The sequence below is a fragment of the Brachyistius frenatus genome, unplaced genomic scaffold (assembly GCF_029030835.1).
Source record: "Brachyistius frenatus isolate BFR_SWC_R1_liver_20210118 unplaced genomic scaffold, ASM2903083v1 Contig_46, whole genome shotgun sequence".
In the NCBI taxonomy this organism is placed as follows: Eukaryota; Metazoa; Chordata; class Actinopteri; family Embiotocidae; genus Brachyistius; species Brachyistius frenatus.
In genome coordinates, this window is record NW_027210645.1 from 1,665,217 (window position 1) to 1,686,690 (window position 21,474).

A 21,474-nucleotide genomic window follows, 5' to 3' on the forward strand; every position below is an offset into this window, starting at 1 on the left:
CCATATATGACACTTCTGCAAGACAGCTTTTCAAAATAAAATCTTACCTATGTTTCCCTGAAAAACTTTAAGTGCATCATGCTTGATGACTGTATGCCAGATGACCAGAGTGGCTCTAAACCGACCAATTAAATGTCCTCAAGATATCGCATGCAATGTGGTAGATGAAAGTTGGGATCGTGACAAGAACTGAGCGTATTTTTTTTTTATACAAGTGAATGAATTTACAAAATTAAAAGATTATGCCTGCGCTGTAATCTGTGCTAAATTAATGCTTAAAATATTTCCTAAAACACCCCATGTACCTCCCAACACATTTCAGGCTTTTGTTTTGAAAGTAAAGTTTCGATTAAACCGTGAAGGCAGACGCGCCCTGGTGCACCTGTTAGCCCCGCCCTGATTTTTATTGTACATCAATATCGGCTACATTACAGTCAGCTGACGTCATTTATTTATTCATGTGTATGTTTTTTACCATTAAAACTTTGCCTAAATTTGCTGTGCTAATAGGACATGAACACTTCTTTTTTTTTTTTTTTTTTTTTTACTAATTCCAGTGTCAACACCTGGATCAAAGCCTGGAGAGCTGAGAAATGTGAAGAGCCCACAGGTATAAAAAGCGAGTAAAAGAAAATATTATCATATTTAAAAGAAATTAATCATATATTAAGTAGTGCATTTATTTATGGGGCCTATTTATATCTAATATATTTTTTTTTTTAAACAACAACAACAGAGTACACTGATTGCTTAATTGGTGCCATTAAAAATCCAACAATGACTATACATATCATACGGTTGTATAAACTGCTGAAAATACCACAAAAATTAAAGAAGTTGTTGGAAAAATTAACAGCAAAGTTTCCTTTTAAGCAATCTAAATAATAAACTATCAGAAAACAATACAACTCTGAGATCACAGCTGTTTTCTGAGTGCTTCTCAACCTTCACGTGATTGTGCCTTCAGTGCCACCAAGTGGGAAAATGATGCTATTGAAGGAGACGTTGAAGCAGATATCATCACAATCATCATAATTTCCTTGTTTTATCATAATAAGCCTTTGAGGAAACACTAAACACAAATCACCAAACAGTTTTTGCTCCTTGCAAATGATGGCAATGGTTAATATAACTTATTGATATATATAACTTCTGTATCACTGAACTGTCTTCTGGCACAAACTAATTTTTATAACACACATGGAAAGTAATTCTGGTCACATCATAGAGCACTGAACATTTACATAATATAAAAAAATACTCTGTAAATCTAAATACCCTTAAAGGACAGGTTCATCTTTTTTTAAGTCCGTCTTTAAACAACATTCAAAAGCCTCTTCGTGCTCTAATTATTCCTCCTGTCCATGACGGCCCTGAAGGGATGCCTTACTAAGGTAAAGACATGAGGGACAAAATCTGCCATATCAATTATGTGTGACCATTCAGTTGATGCTAATATGATGGCCTCAGCTCTCTAAGTTCGACAAATCAAATGAATGTCTTACATTTGAACTGTGTCAGGAATCGATCTCAGCAGGAACGATTACAGCGAAAAAGAAGTATTTCGATGTGCATAAAGGCATGAGAATTTGAAGGCTAGAAAGTTAAAAGGTGAACCAATCCTGAAATGGAGAAAAACACATACGATTAGAGGTGTAAGAAGACGTCTTAATTCCCAGTATCGCATCTCAGGGTTGACCTTTCTAGGTGAGGTGTGGACGCTCCCTCGACGCTTGAGGTTCACCACCCGCGAAGCAATCAGATAGAAAACCTCACAAATGTTGATCAGCACGCAGAGGACGGACACCCCCACCATAAAGTAAGTGAAAATGGTCTTCTCGGTGGGTCGGGAAATGTAGCAGTCCACCAGGTATGGACAAGGGCTGATCTCACATTGGACCTTCCTGGGTAGCTTGAAGCTGTCGTAGATGTAGTGAAGCAAGAGAAACGTGACTTCAAAGTTTGCCCGGGTTGCTGTAAAGCCGGATTTCCTCGCCGTGTTTGGCTCGGAATTTGCGTTCCCGCTCCTGCCGGTAGGCCACGTGCAGCACCACCATGAAGGACGGGCAAGTGACGAAGATGAGCTGGAGGGCCCAGAGGCAGATGTGAGAAATGGGGAAGAAGTGATCGTAGCAGATGTTGGTGCAGCCAGTGTCCCTCGCGTCACTCCAGACCCGTTCGGCGGCCACCACGTAGACCAGCACCCGAAAAACGAAGACCACAGACAGCCAGATCCGTCCCAAGGCGGTGGAGTATTTTTTGACTCCACTAAGAAGACCCTGGAGATACTTCGGCTTTGATCAGCTTCTTTTAACCTCTGACTCTTTAGAAAGTGGGGAGCAGGAAGACGATAAAGAGACAAAGTTATGCAATCATACAGAAAAATACAATATTTTTACGGAGTCTAACAATAGAAAAATAAAAGTTTAATTACGCAATCAGTTCCAAACATCTCAGCGTGTGTTTCAGAAATATGTTCTCGTTTCTGATCAAACGTTCCTTCGACAGCTCTGAAACCTCAAACTCTCTGTTCCACTTCTCACTGTTTGTTTACTCTTTAAAAGTTTGGCACTTCTGAAGAAAGATGCCTTTAATAATAGATGTAATACTTGCTTTTTCAACACACAAAACCTTCCACAGCACACAACAATTCCTGGTTTCAACCTCGTACACCTTGAGGAAAGTTTAGGCGCAAGCTCGGAGGTAAAAGTTCTTCAAGTTTCTTCTCGTCAAAATGAAATCAAGCACATTCGTTTCTGCCTTTAAATGTAATAGAAAGTTTTAAAGCTAAACATGATCGACCTGATATTACTAGAATTACTTAACCTCTCTTAAGATTCCTGCTCTTCCACTCAGTCCTTCATGTCTCCTGTCTGGGAAGTAGACTTACCGTGGTTCGACAGGTCTCAGCCTCTCTCCTGCAGCAGGACTCTGACATTAACTGGGTAGAAAAATCAACTCTTGGCCACAATCTAGAGGTTTGGTCACTTTTGCCATTTTTTTCAGGTTAAGAATGAGCAGCTGTCATCGCCTTACTGCCCTTTACAAATCTACTCTCGACCAGGATGTGGGGAATTGTCACTGAGGTGTAGGAGTGGTGTGTTTTAACAGGAATGCTACTCCCATCAGTGACCACCTGTAGGTCAGTTTGTTTTCGAGTCATTTTGGTGCACCGTGTGGTTCCGCTGATTACTTTTAAACATGTGACTCCACAGCCCGGATCTCTTTTGGTTCAGTTTACTCTATACTGTACTAATAGACACATTTTTATCTTCCCTCTATATCACTGAAAAACTACAGATATGCTTGCAGAAAATGGATGGATGGATGGATGGATGGATGGATGTTGGTGTCACCGGCTCCAATGCTGCTCCCTCAGCGGGGGGGCTATCTCTCTATGTATACAATAATTAGCCTACCTGAATTATATACAGTATATGCCATCCGTTTAACAAGTAAAGTTCTTCCTACATTGTATAAGAATACAAGGCAAATAAAATTGCACAGGGGGTGTTTAAATTTTTTAATGTAACTTCTGTCTTTGTTTATGTGTTTACTTCACGGCATTAAGGCTTGAAAATAGATGTATGCATTAATTCTAGTTTATGCTAATGTAAACAAAGCAACTTTAGCAATTTTTACTTTGTGTGCAAATAGTCCAAATAAATCATCTATTCTGTGTGGATCATTTCAGATCAAACGTTTATTTAAAAAGTGATACAGCTCAACAATATTAAGAGAAAAAAAAACATGAAATAGTTTTGGTGTAGAGGTGCCTCCACTGTCGCTTAAAAGAGTGAGACACAAGATGTTAGACCAAAACATCTACTATTCAGACACACGGAGACAAAGCTGCAAACACAACCTTGCAAACAGAGGTGCAGATTGAACCCACTCGTTTAAAAAAAAAAAAAAAAAAAAGGGTTAATGTGTAGACTTCAGGTACTCAAGAGGGACACATCAAAACCAGTTCATTTTACCTTCAAAACCTTATAAAGTAAAAAAAAAACACAAAAAAAACAGTTCAACAAATTCATGTGGTGGGGACTTAATATTCTTTGGGGCATTCAAAGTCTTATTAATTCATGATGATAACAACTATTTTTGTTTTCGTGTTCTTCCTATAACTTGTGTGAGAGCTCCTCTCTGCAGACAGACCCGCTCACTGTGTCCTGGGTGGTGCTGCGTCAAGTCACGCCGATTTACTGACACATTTCCGGACTAGCTCACCAAAATAAAAGGATAAGCATTTTAAATGTGATAATAAAGCACCGCTGAAGTTTCGCAAACTTGCTTTAATCATGAGCATTGTTGGTTTTTTGTTTTATTATTCAGGCAATTTGGCTGAAAGTAACTTCCACTTTCACGTTGGCGCACAGCTGCGTTTGACTTTTATTTTGTAGCGGGTCCGGTAGAACCGGAAAGGGTCGGTGTGACGTCGGTAACCTTCCCGGTGGTTGTCGGGTGAGGGGTCACAAATGGAGACAGACTTCCACACATACGTACGGTGTCTCCCCGCTGCACAGCTGAAAGACAACATGACCCCGCACCGCTCACCCGCGGCTCGTTAGTTCACCGTCGGCCACCCGGACCGGACGAGTGACCTCCTCCAGCGAGGGGAGGGTGGGGGGGGAGAGGGGTGTGTGTGTGTGGGGCGGACCGCCGCTTCCTTCCACAGTTTAAACTCCCTCCTGTCTCCTGTCTCCTGTCCGCCCAGCCGGCTGCAGCTCGTCTCTCTCTCGCTCTCTCTCCGCGGCCACGGGAGGTAAGAGAGGAGCTCCGCGGCGGGACAGCCCGCTGCTGGCTCCGAGCTAACTTAGCTAGCGGCGCTAACTCGTTAGCGCCTCGGCTGCGTCAGTCTAACGCGACAGATGTTCACTCGGAGCCACGTGGACCCGCACAGGTTTGAAAGACAGCGGCCCGGTAGAAACGCTGTCGGCGGGTAGTAACCTTCAAAGGTGCAAGTTTTAGATAAGTTGTTTAGCCGAGACGAGACGGACCGCACTGGACTGTAGACCCAAGAGTACCGTTTCCGGTCTTCTTCAAAATAAAAGCGCAGCGTGTGCAGATCCACAGTAACCGACGAAGCACCCTGAAATGAGATTATTCATCGTTGTATAATTTTGCATTTCTCTTTAATTCGTATCATGATATATTCAAGAAGTTAGAACCGAAGATTTGTTTGCACATATGCAATTTTACAACACAGCCTTAAATGTTTGGACCCTCTGGGATCTCTTGACATTTTACACTGTAGTATCAACCAATGGATGTTGAAAATCAGACATTGGACTGAGAATTCAGTTTTATTTATAATGAATAATGTATTTATAAATTTACTGTAAAGTATTTGTAATTTATGTAGCTCAGTTTACTCTTTTAATGAGGTGCAATGTGATGGCTCCACGTCCCAGCCCACCTATTACAAATAAAAGAGGTGTTTAATTGGATTTTCAGTGCAGGAGTTGTATCTGTGTGTCGAAGGCAAGTCTGTAAATACACTGAAAGGTCATGTTCAGTGTGGTTTGAAATGCAATGTTGTCACAAGACCTCTTCTATCTGCTCTTCTGAGAATATAATATGACGCAAAGAGGGATTATTATTTTACTTTCAAACACGTGGCAATTTTTGTAGGGACGCCACAACATTTTTTGTTGTTGTTGTTTTGTTTTATTAATTATTATTATTATTATTATTGTGAAGGTTACGTGCCTTATTTCCGCTTTGTGGTCTGGTGCTGGCTGACTGGCCAGCGGAGCAGCTATTGACGGGAGGCTGGTGCTCCGGGGAGCCAGCCAGAGTTGACGGTGCTAGCTGTTTTAGCCAAACCCCCGTCAGCTAGCGAGTCATCCGCTGTTGTAGGTCTCTTTGCCAGCATGCTAACGGAGGCGGTTTAACCGCGACACACTGCAGCGAGTCTCCTTTCTGTGCGACTTTCCGCAGAGGTCCGGCCGAGCTGAACTCCGCCGAGCCATGCGACAATGGTGCGTCCCCGCTGCGACCCCACGCACTGAACCGCTCCCGGGGCGCCTGTCCGTGTCACCCCCTCCGGCAGGTAAGACCACTTTTGCGAGCCCCAAACTCAGCCCCTCTTGCTCGGGTCCGGATCTTTGATAGTTTTGAACAGAAGGATCCCGGCGTGTTCAAAGTAGCTGACTTGCATCACTGTAGTCCGCCTTGTAAACACCAAACATGAAGCAGAATTCGCTTAAAAAATAAAAAAAAAGATAAAAATCCATCAGATTAACTTTTTTATTTTATTTTTTATTTTTTTTCCAGTTGATCAACAAAGGTGCGTTTGTGACAGTGTTGGAGTTGATGGATCTTTAGACATCGTTGCGTGTTTCTGGTAAATTCGGCATGAATGCCATTTAACGAGATCAACTTTTTTTTTTAAAGGAGGTTGGCTTGCTGCAGCTCACCACTGTGTGTTTTGGTGGAGTTGTGTAACATTATGTGAGATAATCACACAAATCACGCAGATGTCGAATTGAAGAATGGGTTCACCACATTTATAAAACATAATAATTGGTATTGTCACAAGTGTCTGATTTTTCAAATTTGCAAGGTCATGTTGAATTGCTGGATTTTCTTCATGAGCTTAATTAATATGATTTTTTTTTTTTTCTCAGTAGGCTGTATAACTGTTAAGATTAGGCTCCTTGCAGTACAGGCAGGTATAACAAGTAAAAGGTTGGATGTGACTCATTGAGGGGACCTGATGTTAGGTTATGTATGCCAGGATGGTCTTACTTTAAGTCCACCCTGGACAAATAGAGCAAGGTTAGCCCCAAGTGTCTGTGCCAAGTGGTTGAAAAGGTGCCAAAACATGCAATGACCCCGGGGTTCTTCAGAGGAGAATGCAGTCTGTTCTGTTTCCTCTTTGCAATTATTATCAACCACACTACTGTTAAGTCGCGGGTTAATTGATAGTTTAATCAGATCTGTAGTCAGTTGTTGTAGTCAAGATAAACAAACTCCTTCAAAGGAAGTGAAGTGTTTGAATTCAGCTGTGTGTCTCTGTTTGTGTTAAAATCTATTAATAATCCTTTCATCATTTATCCGTTTGTCTGCAGGTTCTGAAAACGTCCGCAACATATTGTCTAAATTTAAGGCTGGTGCTGAGTAGAGATAAATATAGCAGTGTATATCTTGGTAACACTTTGTGAAGTCTGTTTATCTGGTGAGAAATCTACTCAGCCACGCAGCTCTTTGGTGTATTAATAGGGCGACAGTTGGTTCATATTGAAATTCGGTGTCAAGTTTCATTCATATTACAGTCTCAAATTCACAAAAATATCCACCCCCATATTATTCTGCGTGCAGATGCCAGGATGGAGTGCTGCGAGGTGGAGCCGCGCTACACCATCGAACAGATCGACCTCCTGCAGCGCCTGCGTCTGTCCGGCATGACCAAACCGCAGATCATCCACGCCCTGGAGTCCCTGGAGAGGCTCGACCCGGACCACCGCCCGTCGCACTGTGACTCCCACCCGGCCCCGTCCAACAACACCCCCGCCGCGGCTGCCCCGGCTCCGTCCTCGTCTTCGTCCTCCTCCTCCTCGCTCTCCCTGGCCTCGGCGACCACGCAGACCTCCGGGCTGGAGGGCGCCGCGCTGTCCCCCAGCAACAGCTACGAGGCCTCGCCGCCGCCCCTCTATCCTCCCAGCGTGGCGGTGCAGCGGTCGTTCAGCTACGACATGATGGGGGACGAGGAGTGGGACCTGGAGGAGAAGGTGGAGGAGTACATGAGGTGAGGGAGGACGGTGGTGCTTAGTGTTATCACGGGGCCAGAGAGATGAATTGGTGCTGGGTGGGAGAGAGAAAGACCAGAAGAATAGTAGAGACAAAGAGAGACTATTATAACATCAGATAATGACAGCGATTGTCCCCAGAGGTGCCGGCTTATTCTCCAGAATTTTACCGGAGTTAATTCAGGTCAGGCGTTCAGGGACGGCTGAGAAAAGAGACGCATCAGTGAATAAGGTTAGTCAGAGCAAAGGCTGCTGCTTTAACCACAGTGTGATGGGTTTTTGTTGCTTTTACAGGAGAGACAGCAACCTGGTGAAAGAAGAGATCAAAACTTTCCTCAACAATCGCAGGATCTCTCAGGCGATCGTCGGCCAAGTCACAGGTACGCTGCTTTCTCTGGGACATTGTTACGCACTCATTCTGGTTTATTGAACTGCTTCTTTCTGGGCTGTTATTCACAGTGATGGCATGTGATGAAGGACACTTTCAGACTGAAGTCAAACCAGCAGAGAAATGTGTGGAGGATTTGGCAGCTTCATCTGTTACACTATAGACCGCCAACACCGGCTGATAATCGAGGTTCTTTTTGTAGAGACAGAAGTCTCTCTGAGTGTTCTGGTCCAGTGGGTGCAAAGTGTTTCGTCAGGCAGAACAGAATACGCTCAGTACTGCAACACCCGACCGGAGAATCCCAGCGTTGAATCACAGAGCGGTTCGAGCATTTGTTATGAAGTAAAATGAGCTGCGACTCGAGTGAGTTTCTCTGAAAGTTTGATAAAAGGTCCCTGTGTGTCTGTGTGTGTGTGTGTGTGTGTGTGTGTGTGTGTGTGTGTGTGTGTGTGTGTGTGTGTGTGTGTGTGTGTGTGTGTGTGTGTGTGTGTGTTAGTCAGATGGTTGGTTTGCTGATGCAAATGTCAGATTTTTTTTAACTGAATCAATTCAGAAAAACAGGATTCTTATGCAGATATATTTTTGTTCCCCCTTTCCTTCTGACTGATCAGTTGATTTGTTGAATATTAGTCAGGAGTTGAAGCAGAACTGACTTGTTGGGAAAACATTCGAAGGGTCTGAGTTTGCAAAATTGCAAGGACATGCAAATATTATTGAAATTGGTTGAATTTGCAGTAATTATTGTCACCATGAGATTGTGATTTCCTTGGAGGGCCTCATCCGTGCAATGGCGTTGAAGCCATGAAGCGTTTTGTTTTTAAATGCAGTTTCAGCGCATGTGGTGCTCAATGCTGATTGGTTAAAAGCTGCTCCAACAGTCCAAACAGTCGACCAGCAGAATTCAACGATTAAAAATAGTTCCATGTGCAGCGTGATCAGACCGGAATGTGGGTTTTGTAACACCAGGATAACATACTGGCACTGCATGTGTCTTTTTCTGCTGTTGTCGTGTTTGAACATATTTGTTTTCCATGTAGTTTCTCAGTATGTCTCGAACTGACCCTAAAGATAAGTATGGCTACATGTAGAGGCCAATGAATCCTGAAGGCTCAGCAGCCCTGTGTTGGACCTGGAACTCTCCAACATGTCTCCTGCCTTCACCCAAAGTCAGCTGGGATAGGCTCCACCCCTTTGTGACCATGTAAGGGATTAAGTGGGTATAGATAATGAATGAATGGATGGATTTAGAAAGCAAAGTTGGCAGATAAAGTGACAATAAAATAATCATAGTTGCGGCTCTAATTTTAACCTTGACATTATGTATACAACATACATTATGGTGGAATGACTCAACAAACCTTTTATTTAATGAATAAGATCTGGAACGCAGACTGCAGGGTCTTTGGGTAGATCTCTCTACGAGGCCGGACACGTTTTTCAGAGCCTATTAAAGTACCAGTGATAGATGTAACAATGCAGTAGGTAATATTTATGTCTGTATTGGTGATGCATGAAAAGAGAGAGGGTCTGTTCTGCATTACACAAGTAGCAGCAAGTCCACATCAGTAAACTTTCTCTCCAGCCCCTGAAAATACATCTCACTAAATCAAGCGTATTTAATTAAAGTATCGACGTTGGGTTGGCTTCATTAAGTTAACAGGAATATACCAGAGCTGGAACACAGCCGGACTTTTAACAGCGCTGGCATAAATCAGCACCTTTTAACATGTTGAAGTAACATGTGTCGTCCTCCCGCACGCAGGCATCAGCCAGAGCTACATCTCCCAGTGGCTGCTGCAGCAAGGCCTGGAGATGAGCGACTCCAAACGCCGCGCCTTCTACCGCTGGTACCTGCTGGAGAGGAACAACCCAGGTGAGACGCAGATCTGATGTAGAATCTGACTTCTACAGAGATACAGATCCCACTCGGGGATAATAGCTGTTAGGGAAGAATAATAATGAGAAAAGTGCAGATCAGCGCCCCCCCAAGGTTGAATGTCAGGTTAATGATGATAGATTAGAGATTAGATAGCGGGAAGGCTCGTATTAAAAAAGACATTATACTGTATGTGTTGTGCTGAATGTGAACCACCGCTTGCTAACCCTTCCCCATCCATCCTCCTGCATGGTAAACACCTCTAACTCCTCACGCTCTCTCCGACCCGGCGCTCCACGGGCTGCAGGGTCGAGGAAGGACACGAGACAAATCTATAATTTCAGAGGAAAGGCGAGTGATAAAGGTAGTCCCGTCACAGGAGATTCTAATCGATAACGTTAAGGCTTCTGGTTAGGAAATGAAACTTTAGCGGGTGAATGCGGTTGGTGTCCGTCCGGGCTACAGTAGCAGCCCGGGGTCGGCGCTGACCTCTTCGCGTCCTACGAGACGAATCCGGCATGCCTTTTAACAGCTACAAACGAGCAGCTGCTTCAGATGCCTTTTATTGATTTGTGTCAAACAGCATGCTCTTGCAGTACATCATGTCAGAAAGTCACATTTTTACATGATTAGCCTGTGAAACAAACAAAAGCCGCCGGTGGACCATCTGCCGTCCCTGCTGCCTCCCCTCATCGTAATCCTTTATTGTTTTCTCCCCCACTGACCCACCCAAGCTTGGCTTTGGCTCCTCTGCAGTTCCCAGCCTCGATGCTGGAGGTACTCTGGTGCTGGTTTTCATTCCTACATGGCTAACAAACAGGCTGTTACTAACAATGGTTACTTTTTCTGCTATGTTTCCAATCCAAAGTGACTTTCATTGGCTCCTATTGACCTGCCCATCGTGAGTCTCTGAAGAAGCAGAACTATCTGTCAAACTGACTTCTGATTGGAAAATACAATGAAATTCTTCCGAAGTAGACGTTTTTTTTTTTTTTTTTAAGTAAATGATAGCTGAAATGTCAAGGCAGGTCTTCAGGAGTGTGTCAGTTAACCCAGAGACACAGATGTAAATGTAACCTCCAGTTATCGTATCCATGGCCGCGGCCCGCCTGACTATTGGTTTTGTCCCGACTGAAGGGCTGAGGTGGAGTGAAAGCCAGCACAGCGTGAGTCCCATGCCCAGGGCCAGGGGAGGGGACAGAGACGGGACGGTAGCAGGGGCAAGCGGCAGCCTCCCCAACCCCAACACCAACCTCAACCCCAACCCATCGTGGAGCAGGCAGAGAGAGCTGCTGATGCACCTGCTGCCTTGGTACACTGCTGCCGCCGCAGCTGCCCAGGCCCAGCCAGGTAACCCTGCCCTCCCCCCAGCCCCCCGGCCCCCTGCGGCTGGCCTCAGGACACACCTTCATGCCCATCACCCTGCACCCTGTCTGTCAGCTTGGGAAGCCTTTCAGCAGTCTAAAATGGTTTTATGTAATGCTAAAATGAAGCGTCTCCACACGGGGGATCATCTTGAGTTTAGCTTTGTATCAGCAGGCGGTTGCAGCAACTGTGTGTCAGGTCTAACGGAGCTGGGTCTGAACTTGGTGTGATTGTGTGTACGTTTATAAACTAGAAGGACACTCGGAGAGCACAGACCTCTGCCATGGCCAGTAGTCCACGCTTCCACATGATGTGCAGCGACTGTGGTGTTGTTCCAGTTGTGTCCTTTCCAATTCTCCCTTTTGAAACCACCATCCCTGACTGCTTCATAATGAGTGCTTGCTATATTAAGTTTGAGCAAATACATGTGTATCCCTGAGGATTACTGGTGCCCATTAATATGACGGAGTGCATATGAAATCATTGCATTTCTAGGATGGCCTCTGTTTTTCCACCATTTAACTTTACTACCGTCGACTGGATTTCAAGATGTTCAATTAGGCGATTCAGGAGGATATTTACTGCCCAACCGTGCAATTGTAATGAAAGTACAAAATAATTTGTGCCTCTGCCCGATGATTCCCATCCACTCTAAAAGTTCGTGTTTCATTCCTTGGCCCGTGCTACAACCTTCCACCAAGTTTCGTTACAATCAGGTCTGTAATGTTTCTGTAATCCGGCTGACAAACAAACAAACGGGGCCAAAAACAAACCCTCCTTGGCAGAGGTAACTAACGGAGGGGTTATTTCTGTCAGCATCACCAGACCTGTAGGACACACTGTCCCCATTGCTTGCTTCGAGAGCTTGGAAATATATTGGAACTTGGAGCTTCGAAACTCAGCGTATAAAAAGATGTCGACTGAAGAGTCTGTTCTTTAAATTCATTGATCGATCCCTCCGATGATCCTTTTTCGGACACTTTTTGTGTACAAGTCATTTTGTCATTTAATTGGTTATTTTGTTAGAAATTATTGTTATGTACGTCTAAGTAAATTCTGAAAGAGGGGAAATGACAATAAATAGGTCCCTGCTGGTTTCCACATGACTGTGAAACAGTACGTTGCATTCTGTCTGGTATCTAAAAGGTTTTAAAAAGTCTGCGTTGAACGCTGATAAAAGTTACAATGTCTGAGTTTTTCTCCGATACTTTTTTGTGTGTTTTAAACCTCAATGACAATATTTTTGTGATGAATCCATCATGACCTTTGTAAAAACATCCAAAGACAGCAAAAGCTGTCCATAAATAGTAAAAAATAAATAAATCAGGATTTATATTTAACTGAATTGTTATTGAAGTAACGCTTTTTGTATCGTGTTGCAGCTTGTTCACGTGATAACCTCAAGTACTTTATGTTTGTTTTTCTTTTAGGTCTCTTACTCCCTTTTCACTGTTTAAGATTGTCTCCCGGTCACATATTACCTGAAGGACGCTTCGTTTGCGTGACAATGTCTCATAACATAAGTAGAGATGGTTAACTCACTAGTTACAATGCAACCGTCAGTGATGACTTTTTGTTCTACCTTCAGATCCAGATCCAGCTGGTGCAGCGTGCAGCACTGTGTTAGTTTGCATCCATTTAAACTGTCCTCTGTTCTTCAGGTGCCACTTTATCGATGCGTTCTCTGGTGAAGGAGGAACCTGATTGGAGGACGGGGATCATGGCGGGCGACAGGACGGGGATCGTGGGCGGTCCTCTGAGGCTGCGTAGGGGAAGCAGGTTCACCTGGAGGAAGGAGTGCCAATCAATTATGGAGAGGTGAGCACGGTTCAGTGCTGCATCAATACGACACGCATACTGAAAGTGCTGCATTCATTTCATGTGGAGAAGGAACCAAGATATTATGACCACCAAACACTGACCTGCATGTCCCACTGAAGACGTGTCCGTCCCGTCGTGTGTCCACCTTGATTTTGTTCCGTCCTCTGCGCGGCTTCATATCCAACCGGCGGCGTGTCAGACCCCGAAGCGTTTTGTCTGCCCGTTTTATCTTCCGTCCTCATTTGGTCATGTTTCCTTGATTTCTGTGCTTCTGTTGCGGGTAAACGTTGTTAAACAGGAAATTTTTGGTCTGTTTTGTGGTTATTGTTGTATTTCCTACTTTGTGCTGCAGCCTACGGACAAAGTTAATACAGCCAGCTGTGTTTTAGTCATTAAAAAGATTAATCCAACTATTTATTGTGTAACTATTTCACATATGGTGTTTGCAGCAGGAAGAGAACGCATTTCTTGTCCACATTGAAAGACCGCGGGGTTAGACGGTGATGTAGGAAAGTTTTTTACGACCTGGAGTTCGCACATAAGTGTTTTATTTTGAAAATTTTCCCTGAGTTTTATTTGGTTTTCTCGAGACATTTCCTGCCCGGCCGATCTGCTCCGTTTAGATTGCCGTGGCTTCCGTCAGAAATAGACTCGCTGCCTATCTTCAGCGGGGATGCTGCTGAGACGCAGCCGTTGGGATATTAAGCGTTGACTTTAATGATGGAGATTCACTCCGGCAGCCGCGTCGGACACGGAACCAGTAGGAAATAGCTTTCAGGCTTTGTTCAGACTACAGGCAAATTGGATTTTTTTTTTTTTTTTATCTCAAATCAGATCTTTTTGACAGACTGTCTGCGCTGTTATTTACAAGTGAGCGGATCAAATTTGATGTTTAGACATCACTGACTTATCTGCATGGGTTGCTGTGGTAACGACGTACGCTGCTACACTGGTTGACTTTCCAAGCCAATCTGATTTTGAAGTGCAATACCACAGAGGGCCACAAGGAGCTGGCTCCATTAAAAACGCTGACTCTAAGAGACTCCAATTGAAAAAGCGTCAACTTCTCACTTAAAATACAAAGTCAGTAAATTTTCTTCCACAAGTCACTGTGGTCTCACTTGCTAAATTCACTCCTTCTGATCCGTGTTTTGGTGGTCCTCCTCAAACTGATTGCATAATTAATCAGATATTAGGCCTTGAAAAGGTTTGCAGGCGTGTCTTGTTTGATTGACATGCCTGCAATGCTGCCACGTTTCCAGCATACGTGGTTGGATGTTGTGTCCTCTGGTTCTCCATCAGATCCACCACTCACTTCTCCCCAGCTCGTCCAAATATGATCACTTCTGGCTTCAAAAAAAGGACATGTTGACAGCTAAAATGCCAGCGTTATGGCTTCAACTTCTCACAAACCAATGTGAACTGCTGTCCAAAACAATCCAATTGTCTCACAGTCACAATTTCCTTAAGACCAAGATAACGTCATTAGTTCGCCTGTTTTATTTGAAAGCCAGATTAGAGGTAGAAAAGTAGCAAATCCTTGCAATTAAGAAGCCTAAACTGATGAATGTTTAACATTTCTGCTGGAAAACGACATTAACAATTATTGAACAGTTGCTGAATGATCGTCAGTTGATCAAATAATTGATCAAAAATAGTTTCAGCTCTAAAATGAGCATATTTGACTGAGAAGAATGGATAGCTTTAAATGTATAGCCTAATGTTTGGTTGCTGTAATAGGCAAAATCTCACATTGAATTCATGTTTAGCTGTGAACTTAAAAAAAAAAAGGCTGATTTATGCGCCTGATGAATTTGTCAGTATTTGAATCGTTGGAACAGGGATGCAGTGTGTTGTTGAAGGTCAGAGTGTAAATGTCCTTCAGTGCCTGAACCAGTTCCGTTTAATGACGGCGTTTTCTGACCCTGCGTCTCTGGAATAATGTTTGTCCCAGACGCTCCTCTCAGTAACTCAGAGCAGCGGTGAGAAACAGGAGCGTGGTAGCTGCTGTGTGCAATTGATTTCTCTATTACATGGTTGCTGTAAGTAAAGGGTGCAGTCTGGGCACTCACAGTAATAAGACCACACAGACAGCGCTCACCAGCAGTGCCCGTGGATTACGCAATCCTACTGCAGTGCTGATCCTTATGAGCTAGTTTAGACCCAAGGACGACACAGTAGAGGTGAAGATGATGAGGGTGTGTGTGAGAGAGAGAGAGCGTGTGTGTGTGTGTGTGTGTGTGTGTGTGTGTGTGTGTGTGTGTGTGTGTGTGTGTGTGTGTGAGAGAGAGAGAGTGTGTGTGTGTGTGTGTGTGTGTGTGTGTGTGTGTGTGTGTGTGTGTGTGTGTGTGTGTGTGTGTGTGTGTGTGTGTGTGTGTGTGTGAGAGAGAGAGAGAGAGACAGGATAGGGCGACTCAGGGTGAGAGGAGAGGGTTGGAGGAAATTGATCCCCGTGTGTTTTGTAATATGAGACAATGATTCATTTTCGGTATTGGAGGGATACAAAAAAAAAAGCAGAAAAGATGTGAGGCAGACGACTTTAGAGAGAAAAATAGATATTTTGATCTTTTACGATGAATGAATTTCAGCTTTTCCTAATGAATCTTCATGTTTATCAGTCTGGGAAGAGATTTGAATTTGCAAAGTGACAAATTAACCCACTTACTGCCTCCATGAATCTCTAGTGATATTCCACTGTGTAAATATTGTCCCTTCTCTCCTGTAATTCAGTACAAAGACTGATGAAGTGTAAAATTAGGGCGTAACTAGCCCGGCTCCGACTGGTGCCGTCCTCTCTTAAACGCAGAGCCTGTGATGCAGAGTGATTTAACTGTTTCCGATACCGTTCCAGTTTCTTCATGGAGAACCAGTATCCTGATGAGGCAAAGCGGGAGGAGATTGCCAACGCCTGTAACTCCGTCATCCAGAAACCAGGTAGTCAGACACCCCGTTTCCACTGAGGTGCGATCTGCTCAGGCTGTATTGGGAGGTGGCCCGGGACGCCTGTGGCCACATTGTCTTTGCGGTGTGAACGCAGTGCGTCCTGGGCCACGCTGGAAGACCGCCTACTCAGCTGACCTTCCTCTGAATAAGGACTGTATTGCGATGCCTGCCTGCTGTGTGCGTGACCTCACACTCGCTGCTCAGCTGCGTGTCTGTATCCACACCGGCTGCGTGTCAGCTGAAGTGCTGCAGGTCCGACCATTGAATCAATTAGTTTCTCTTTAATAATGGCCATCAGTATCCTAGTTTTGAGGTTTCGACAAGTGATGAGTTGTAACCAAAAACCAGTCACGTGGTTTTTGTTTAGCCTCGTTTAAAGCACACAAACACAGGCACTCCGACTGAGACAGAGGAACGATAGTAACAGAGAGGGAGAGAGCAGTGAAGAAATGTCTGCTCCTCTTTATTTATTTTTTTGGTTACGAGAAAAAATAACTCCTGCGTGATTCTGCCGAGTACAAAATGACTGTATAAAAAGCAGGAGAGTTTTATTGCATACCTGCGCTTAAAAAATTTCCCCTCGGGGATTAATAAAGTAACTACCTAACCTAACCTAACCAAAGCAGCTTTTTAGCTATTTAAAACAAACTGCTACATGAGGCTTGTTTCACCAAAGCCTCCTCTGGGTTTAGATTGTTTCTTTTAGTTTATTTTGTAGCGTGCCGGAACGATAAAATTAATCAGACCTGAATTATTGGGGTTCAGGGTCCTGTTATTGTGCTGCTTGTGTATTTTCATGACGTAGCCTGCAGCCTTATTTGCATATAGAGCGGATAAGTCAGATCTAATCTCAAGTGGTTAGTGGGGACACATGTGGAGATGCATGAAATGCCAGGTGGGAACAGACGGCTTCAAGCAAGACACTTGTGATTCGGTCTTGCCGGGAGGCCTGTTGAAACACAATGCTCGGTGGAAACACCCTCAGAGGGTTTTTTGTAACGGCATCAAAGCGTGTTCTTGTCAGAAACGTGTCAAAATTGAAATGTCATAACTGACATGTTTTCGTTCTGAAAAGACTGTTTGTTAACAACGTCAGCTGACGGATGATTCATTTGTAATATATTCGTTATTTTGGTCCTTTATCGTTCGAGGGTCAAGGTTGTATTTCCTCTTGGTTTCGTCCCTCAGGCTGTAAACTGTCTGAGTTTGAGCGCGTGACGGCGCTGAAGGTGTACAACTGGTTTGCCAACCGTCGGAAGGAGATGAAGAGAAGAGCCAACATAGGTGAGGACCAGATAGCTGGACGGGAGGAAGCTCTTTGTCGCCGTTGTTTCTCCAACCTCTGCTTCCCTGTCTGACACAACCAGAAGCTGCCATTCTGGAGAGCCACGGGATCGAGGTGCCAAGTCCGAGCTGCCACTCCAACGGTGAGGAGGGAGAGATGCAAGAGTTCACAGATCAGGTGAATCATCGCTTCTCAGAGCAAGTAAGTCAACCAGAAATAAACAACTAGGAATTAGCAGATGTTTTTTAGGATCTATCAAAACAAAAAAATACTCTCACTGGCAGGTTGGGAAATAAATGATCTGCACTGCAGGTTTAACGCTAACCTGGCTCCACCACGCTGACGCTCAGCCACTCGGAAGGGCGGACCAATCAGCAACCAGTGTCTGGGGTTCAGTCCCTTCACTGTGATTGGGCGTCTGGGTAAACAGTGACGAGTGAATCGTTTAATCCAAAGTTGAACATAACTCTTGGTGACCGGGAAAAAACAAAGAGCGTTCAGCGCAAAATAAACGCTCAGCCCCTCGTCACACTGCTGCTGTTTGAAAAAAATAAAATAAAGTGTGGGTCCCTTTATAAAAAGCAATTTGTGCTCTGGGGAAAAACGCTTTGGTGGACCAGGGCTTTAGGTAATTGCGTGTCAGCCGGTTTCAGCGCATACTGATTGGTTAAAATTAACCCGAGGTCTACTCCCAGTAGGATGAAGCGACCGTGAACGATTCTCTGTGGAGCGCAGCATGACAAGGCGAATATGAGGTAACCCTGTCTGTAAGGATTCCTCAGTCGTTTTAAGCAATTCCTCCGGCGTTGAACGCAAATACACATCTGTTGTCCACAAACCTGTCGGTACCGGCACCATCTGAGACAAATCAATAACAAAGATATCTTATTGTTTCTGTTGACAGTCAGTTGAGTCAGTTGTCAATGATGTCACTGCACACATGTTTTTCAGTAATCCGCCTCGTGCGTGTCTGATTTAATAAATATTCTTCTATTTTAATCAAACCAGCTGCCAACACAAGTGTCTTAACTGTTTGTGTTTACACAGCTCCAGGAAAACGTGTATGTTTTATTTGTGCATTTGGCTCTCAGAGCCTCCAAAACACACGTGGCCTACAGTTTGAAAGTGTCCCTGAACGCCTCCTGTCTGGGAGCTGCTGCTGCTCCGCTGACGTGCTCCACCCTGTTTGTGGACTCGCTGTTACAACCAGAGTTTACTACTCTGTCCAAACTGCTGGACGGCGCTGGGCAGCAGCAGGAGCTGTTGCCAGCCGTTAAAAGCTCACAGCGAGCTGGAGGACGTAAACACAGCGTGTGAAGCTCCAACAGCCGCTTCACTGACCTTAACAAGCGGACTGAGCCCAGATTCGCAATGAGATACCCTGAAACTATCCCAGCTGCTCTACGGGCAGGAGGGGCCGCCCTTCACACCAACAGGATGTGTCAAACAAAAAGTATTGGGCCTTATTCAGCAACCGTTCTTTAGAAGAAATTTCTTCTTAAAACCCACCTACACAGTTTTTACAAAGGTTCTGGCACTCGCCAATATTTCCTTTATTAGGGATTTTTTTTTTGTGCGCACACTTACATGTACACACATCTGAGTGCTGAAATGATTGTGCCAACTAATCGGCTAATGTGTTTTCTTCAATTCAACAGTTATATCATATTTTTGTATTTCTTACAGCAAATATCATATAATCTTATAGTAAACGTATTTCTTTATCATTCGTAATTTAATAATTATTTTCATTACTTTACAAATCATCATGGTGTTAAATAAACATGACACTAACAGCGGACTTGCTGTCCGGGTTTGACAGCAGTGAATTGCTTGTTAGTGAATTAAAATGAATTCGCCTTTTACATGGTGATACTTTATATAAGACAATTAATCTCGGGAAGGAAACATCACAAAAAATAATCAAAAATGTGCCGTGGGTGAACAGACGTGGGTGCAGGTCTGGATGTGCTGCTGCAGGAGGGTTCAGTCTGCATGCTGCTGGTTATTTTTACATGAATCAGTTTTGTGCTGTTTTTTTTACAATTTTAAATCCACTATTTAAGCTACTCTAATAAATACGACGGTGTTAACTTTCTACAGCAGCACCTCCACTTCAAGAACTGCTGTAGTTGTTCCTCCTCTTGGAGTCCGCTGCTCCAACATCTTTCAGCATTATTTACATTTCTCCCAACATCTCTCTTCTCCCTCGCTGTCTGTGACTGTGTGCACACGGCACTGCAGTCTCATGCCCTTTTATGGGCATTGGCAGGGCGTTTACGTATGCTAATTTGGGAGAACTGTCACCCGCTTGCAATTTACGGGGACTGTGGGATTCATCATGAACACGTCGTGAATCTGACGTAGACTTTTTCTGAGGACGTTTCTTAAGAACAAATAAATAAGAAGATATTGGTGAACGAGGCCCATTGAGCTCACACAACTCTTGTATGCTTTTAAACAGGAAGACGCATCTTCCCAGAGGATGGTCGACCAGCAGGACCCGTCCTCGTTGGCTCCCACGGAGGTGGCGGCGCTGCCGAGCCCCGGCCCTCAGGTCCTGGAACAGAAAGAGGAGGATTCAAAAAGGGAGACTGTGGATGAAGAGTGACTGAAGCCGGGATCATCATCATATTTCAATTTGAGTCGGATGAAATAGGAAAAACAACACGTGTCTCCTGCTCCACCCGTGTGGAGTCTGCTGGGCCTGTGACACCCAGAAATCAAAGGGAGGAGGGTGCTGAAGCTCGCTGAGGTGCCTCGGATGGTAAGGAGGCCACTGTATTTATCAACAGTAACCCTGCTTATATTAACGGCAATATACAGTATATAAATATATATCTATCAACATATAGTGCATTCCAAGATGGTATTAAAAAGCCTAAACTCCTCCGAGGGAGAATCATGTAAAGGATACCTCGCCCATTCGAAGCTGTTTTCTCTTTTCTTTGCTACATGCCTTCTTTTAGCTCTTTTCAAAAGGGCGGCTGTTGGGCGGACTGTGGTGACGTGAATGTGCTGCGCCTGCGGGTCAGGTGGGTGTGGGGGCTTTGTGGGTGGGGGGGGGGAGGGGTGAAGCGTGGCATCCAGGATCTACAGTAGTTTGCGGTGAAGCAAATGCCCTCTGCTCTGCTTGAATGTCTTTGACCCTCCGACCTGGTTCACGAGACTCTAAAACCTCAATCAGTCGACCGATCCAATCAGTCGATCAATCAACGAGTGCTGTCGCCATCCAATCCGTGAAGGCCCTGAGGGACGACTGGAATCTCAGGTAATCCCCCCCCCCCCAAAAAAAAAAAAAAAAAAAATCATGGAGGACGACAGCAAAGAGTTGCACCAGGTTTCTTTAGTGTCTTAAAATGTGCTTGATTTTTCTTTATTTTAACTGTGTTTAACCAAAACAGGAAGTGTTATTTATACCTTTTTATATTAGCCAGACAAGCCCAGGACTATGTATCATCTTCATCATCTGTCTTCTTTGTTATACTGCTGTTTGGTCCTTTTTGTAGTCACGTCCAGCCGGTGAAGAACCACCGCTTGACATCGAGTCCTTTCCTTTTCTTTTTTTTTTTTTTTTTTTTTATCGTTTGAAAGAACGCTAAAAACAAATGTGATCAAAAATCCTAGCGTGGCAGCATAAATGCTACGAGCACCTTTTCTCTTGTATTGGAATAAGCTACAGCTTTTAGCTCCTGTAAGTTTGTGTCACTGCAAAGCGGATCTCACTCTAACTAAAGAGGGGACCGTGCCTGCGTTCTGGCCTCTACATGTACATAACCCAGAACATATACACGTCTATGGGTGCTTTTCCTTTAGCAGTATATAGAAAACTGTTATTTGTCAGACTTGAAATATGACTAGCTGACTTTGCATTACATAGTCCCTTATATTACGCCGGTCCAAGGCCTGTGGGAGTTACCTCCATAATGTTCATGTGATGAACAAAGACGCTTGTTCTCAAACGGCCCCTCTGAGCAGGGAGCCGCAGTGTTACCTCCTAATGCCAAAGCTATGCCAAGGTAGAGAAGAGCAGACTGGAACA

General features: G+C 44.3%; 1 protein-coding gene and 1 pseudogene across 7 annotated transcripts; one reads left to right on the forward strand and one right to left on the reverse strand.

Moving 5' to 3' along the window:
* Positions 1 to 1,596: 1,596 nt before the first annotated feature.
* On the reverse strand, positions 1,597 to 2,300 carry LOC138623766 (gap junction beta-3 protein-like; annotated as a pseudogene).
* Positions 2,301 to 4,663: 2,363 nt separating this feature from the next.
* LOC138623743 (homeobox-containing protein 1) lies at positions 4,664 to 20,485 on the forward strand. Of its 7 annotated transcripts, none has more exons than XM_069703408.1 (10): positions 4,664 to 6,055; positions 7,327 to 7,753; positions 8,049 to 8,134; positions 9,905 to 10,015; positions 11,156 to 11,368; positions 13,045 to 13,201; positions 16,056 to 16,138; positions 17,336 to 17,431; positions 17,515 to 17,633; positions 19,897 to 20,485. In XM_069703408.1, the coding sequence occupies exons 1-10, from the start codon at positions 5,974 to 5,976 to the stop codon at positions 20,041 to 20,043; spliced, it is 1,521 nt and encodes a 506-aa protein (XP_069559509.1). In that variant the 5' UTR covers positions 4,664 to 5,973; the 3' UTR covers positions 20,044 to 20,485. The 7 variants fall into 7 exon arrangements, with proteins under 7 accessions (XP_069559509.1, XP_069559511.1, XP_069559510.1 ...); XM_069703410.1 differs by having other exon boundaries at positions 17,515 to 17,609; XM_069703409.1 differs by having other exon boundaries at positions 17,518 to 17,633.
* The last annotated feature ends 989 nt before the right edge of the window (positions 20,486 to 21,474 follow it).

Excerpts from the sequence above, each read along its gene's own strand:
- LOC138623743 (XM_069703408.1), top strand. The coding sequence starts at position 5,974 with ATGCGACAATGGTGCGTCCCCGCTGCGACCCCACGCACTGAACCGCTC. Across the intron at positions 13,202-16,055 it reads TGCCAATCAATTATGGAGAG|TTTCTTCATGGAGAACCAGT; the intron begins GTGAGCACGGTT and ends ATACCGTTCCAG. Across the intron at positions 17,432-17,514 it reads GAAGAGAAGAGCCAACATAG|AAGCTGCCATTCTGGAGAGC; the intron begins GTGAGGACCAGA and ends TGACACAACCAG.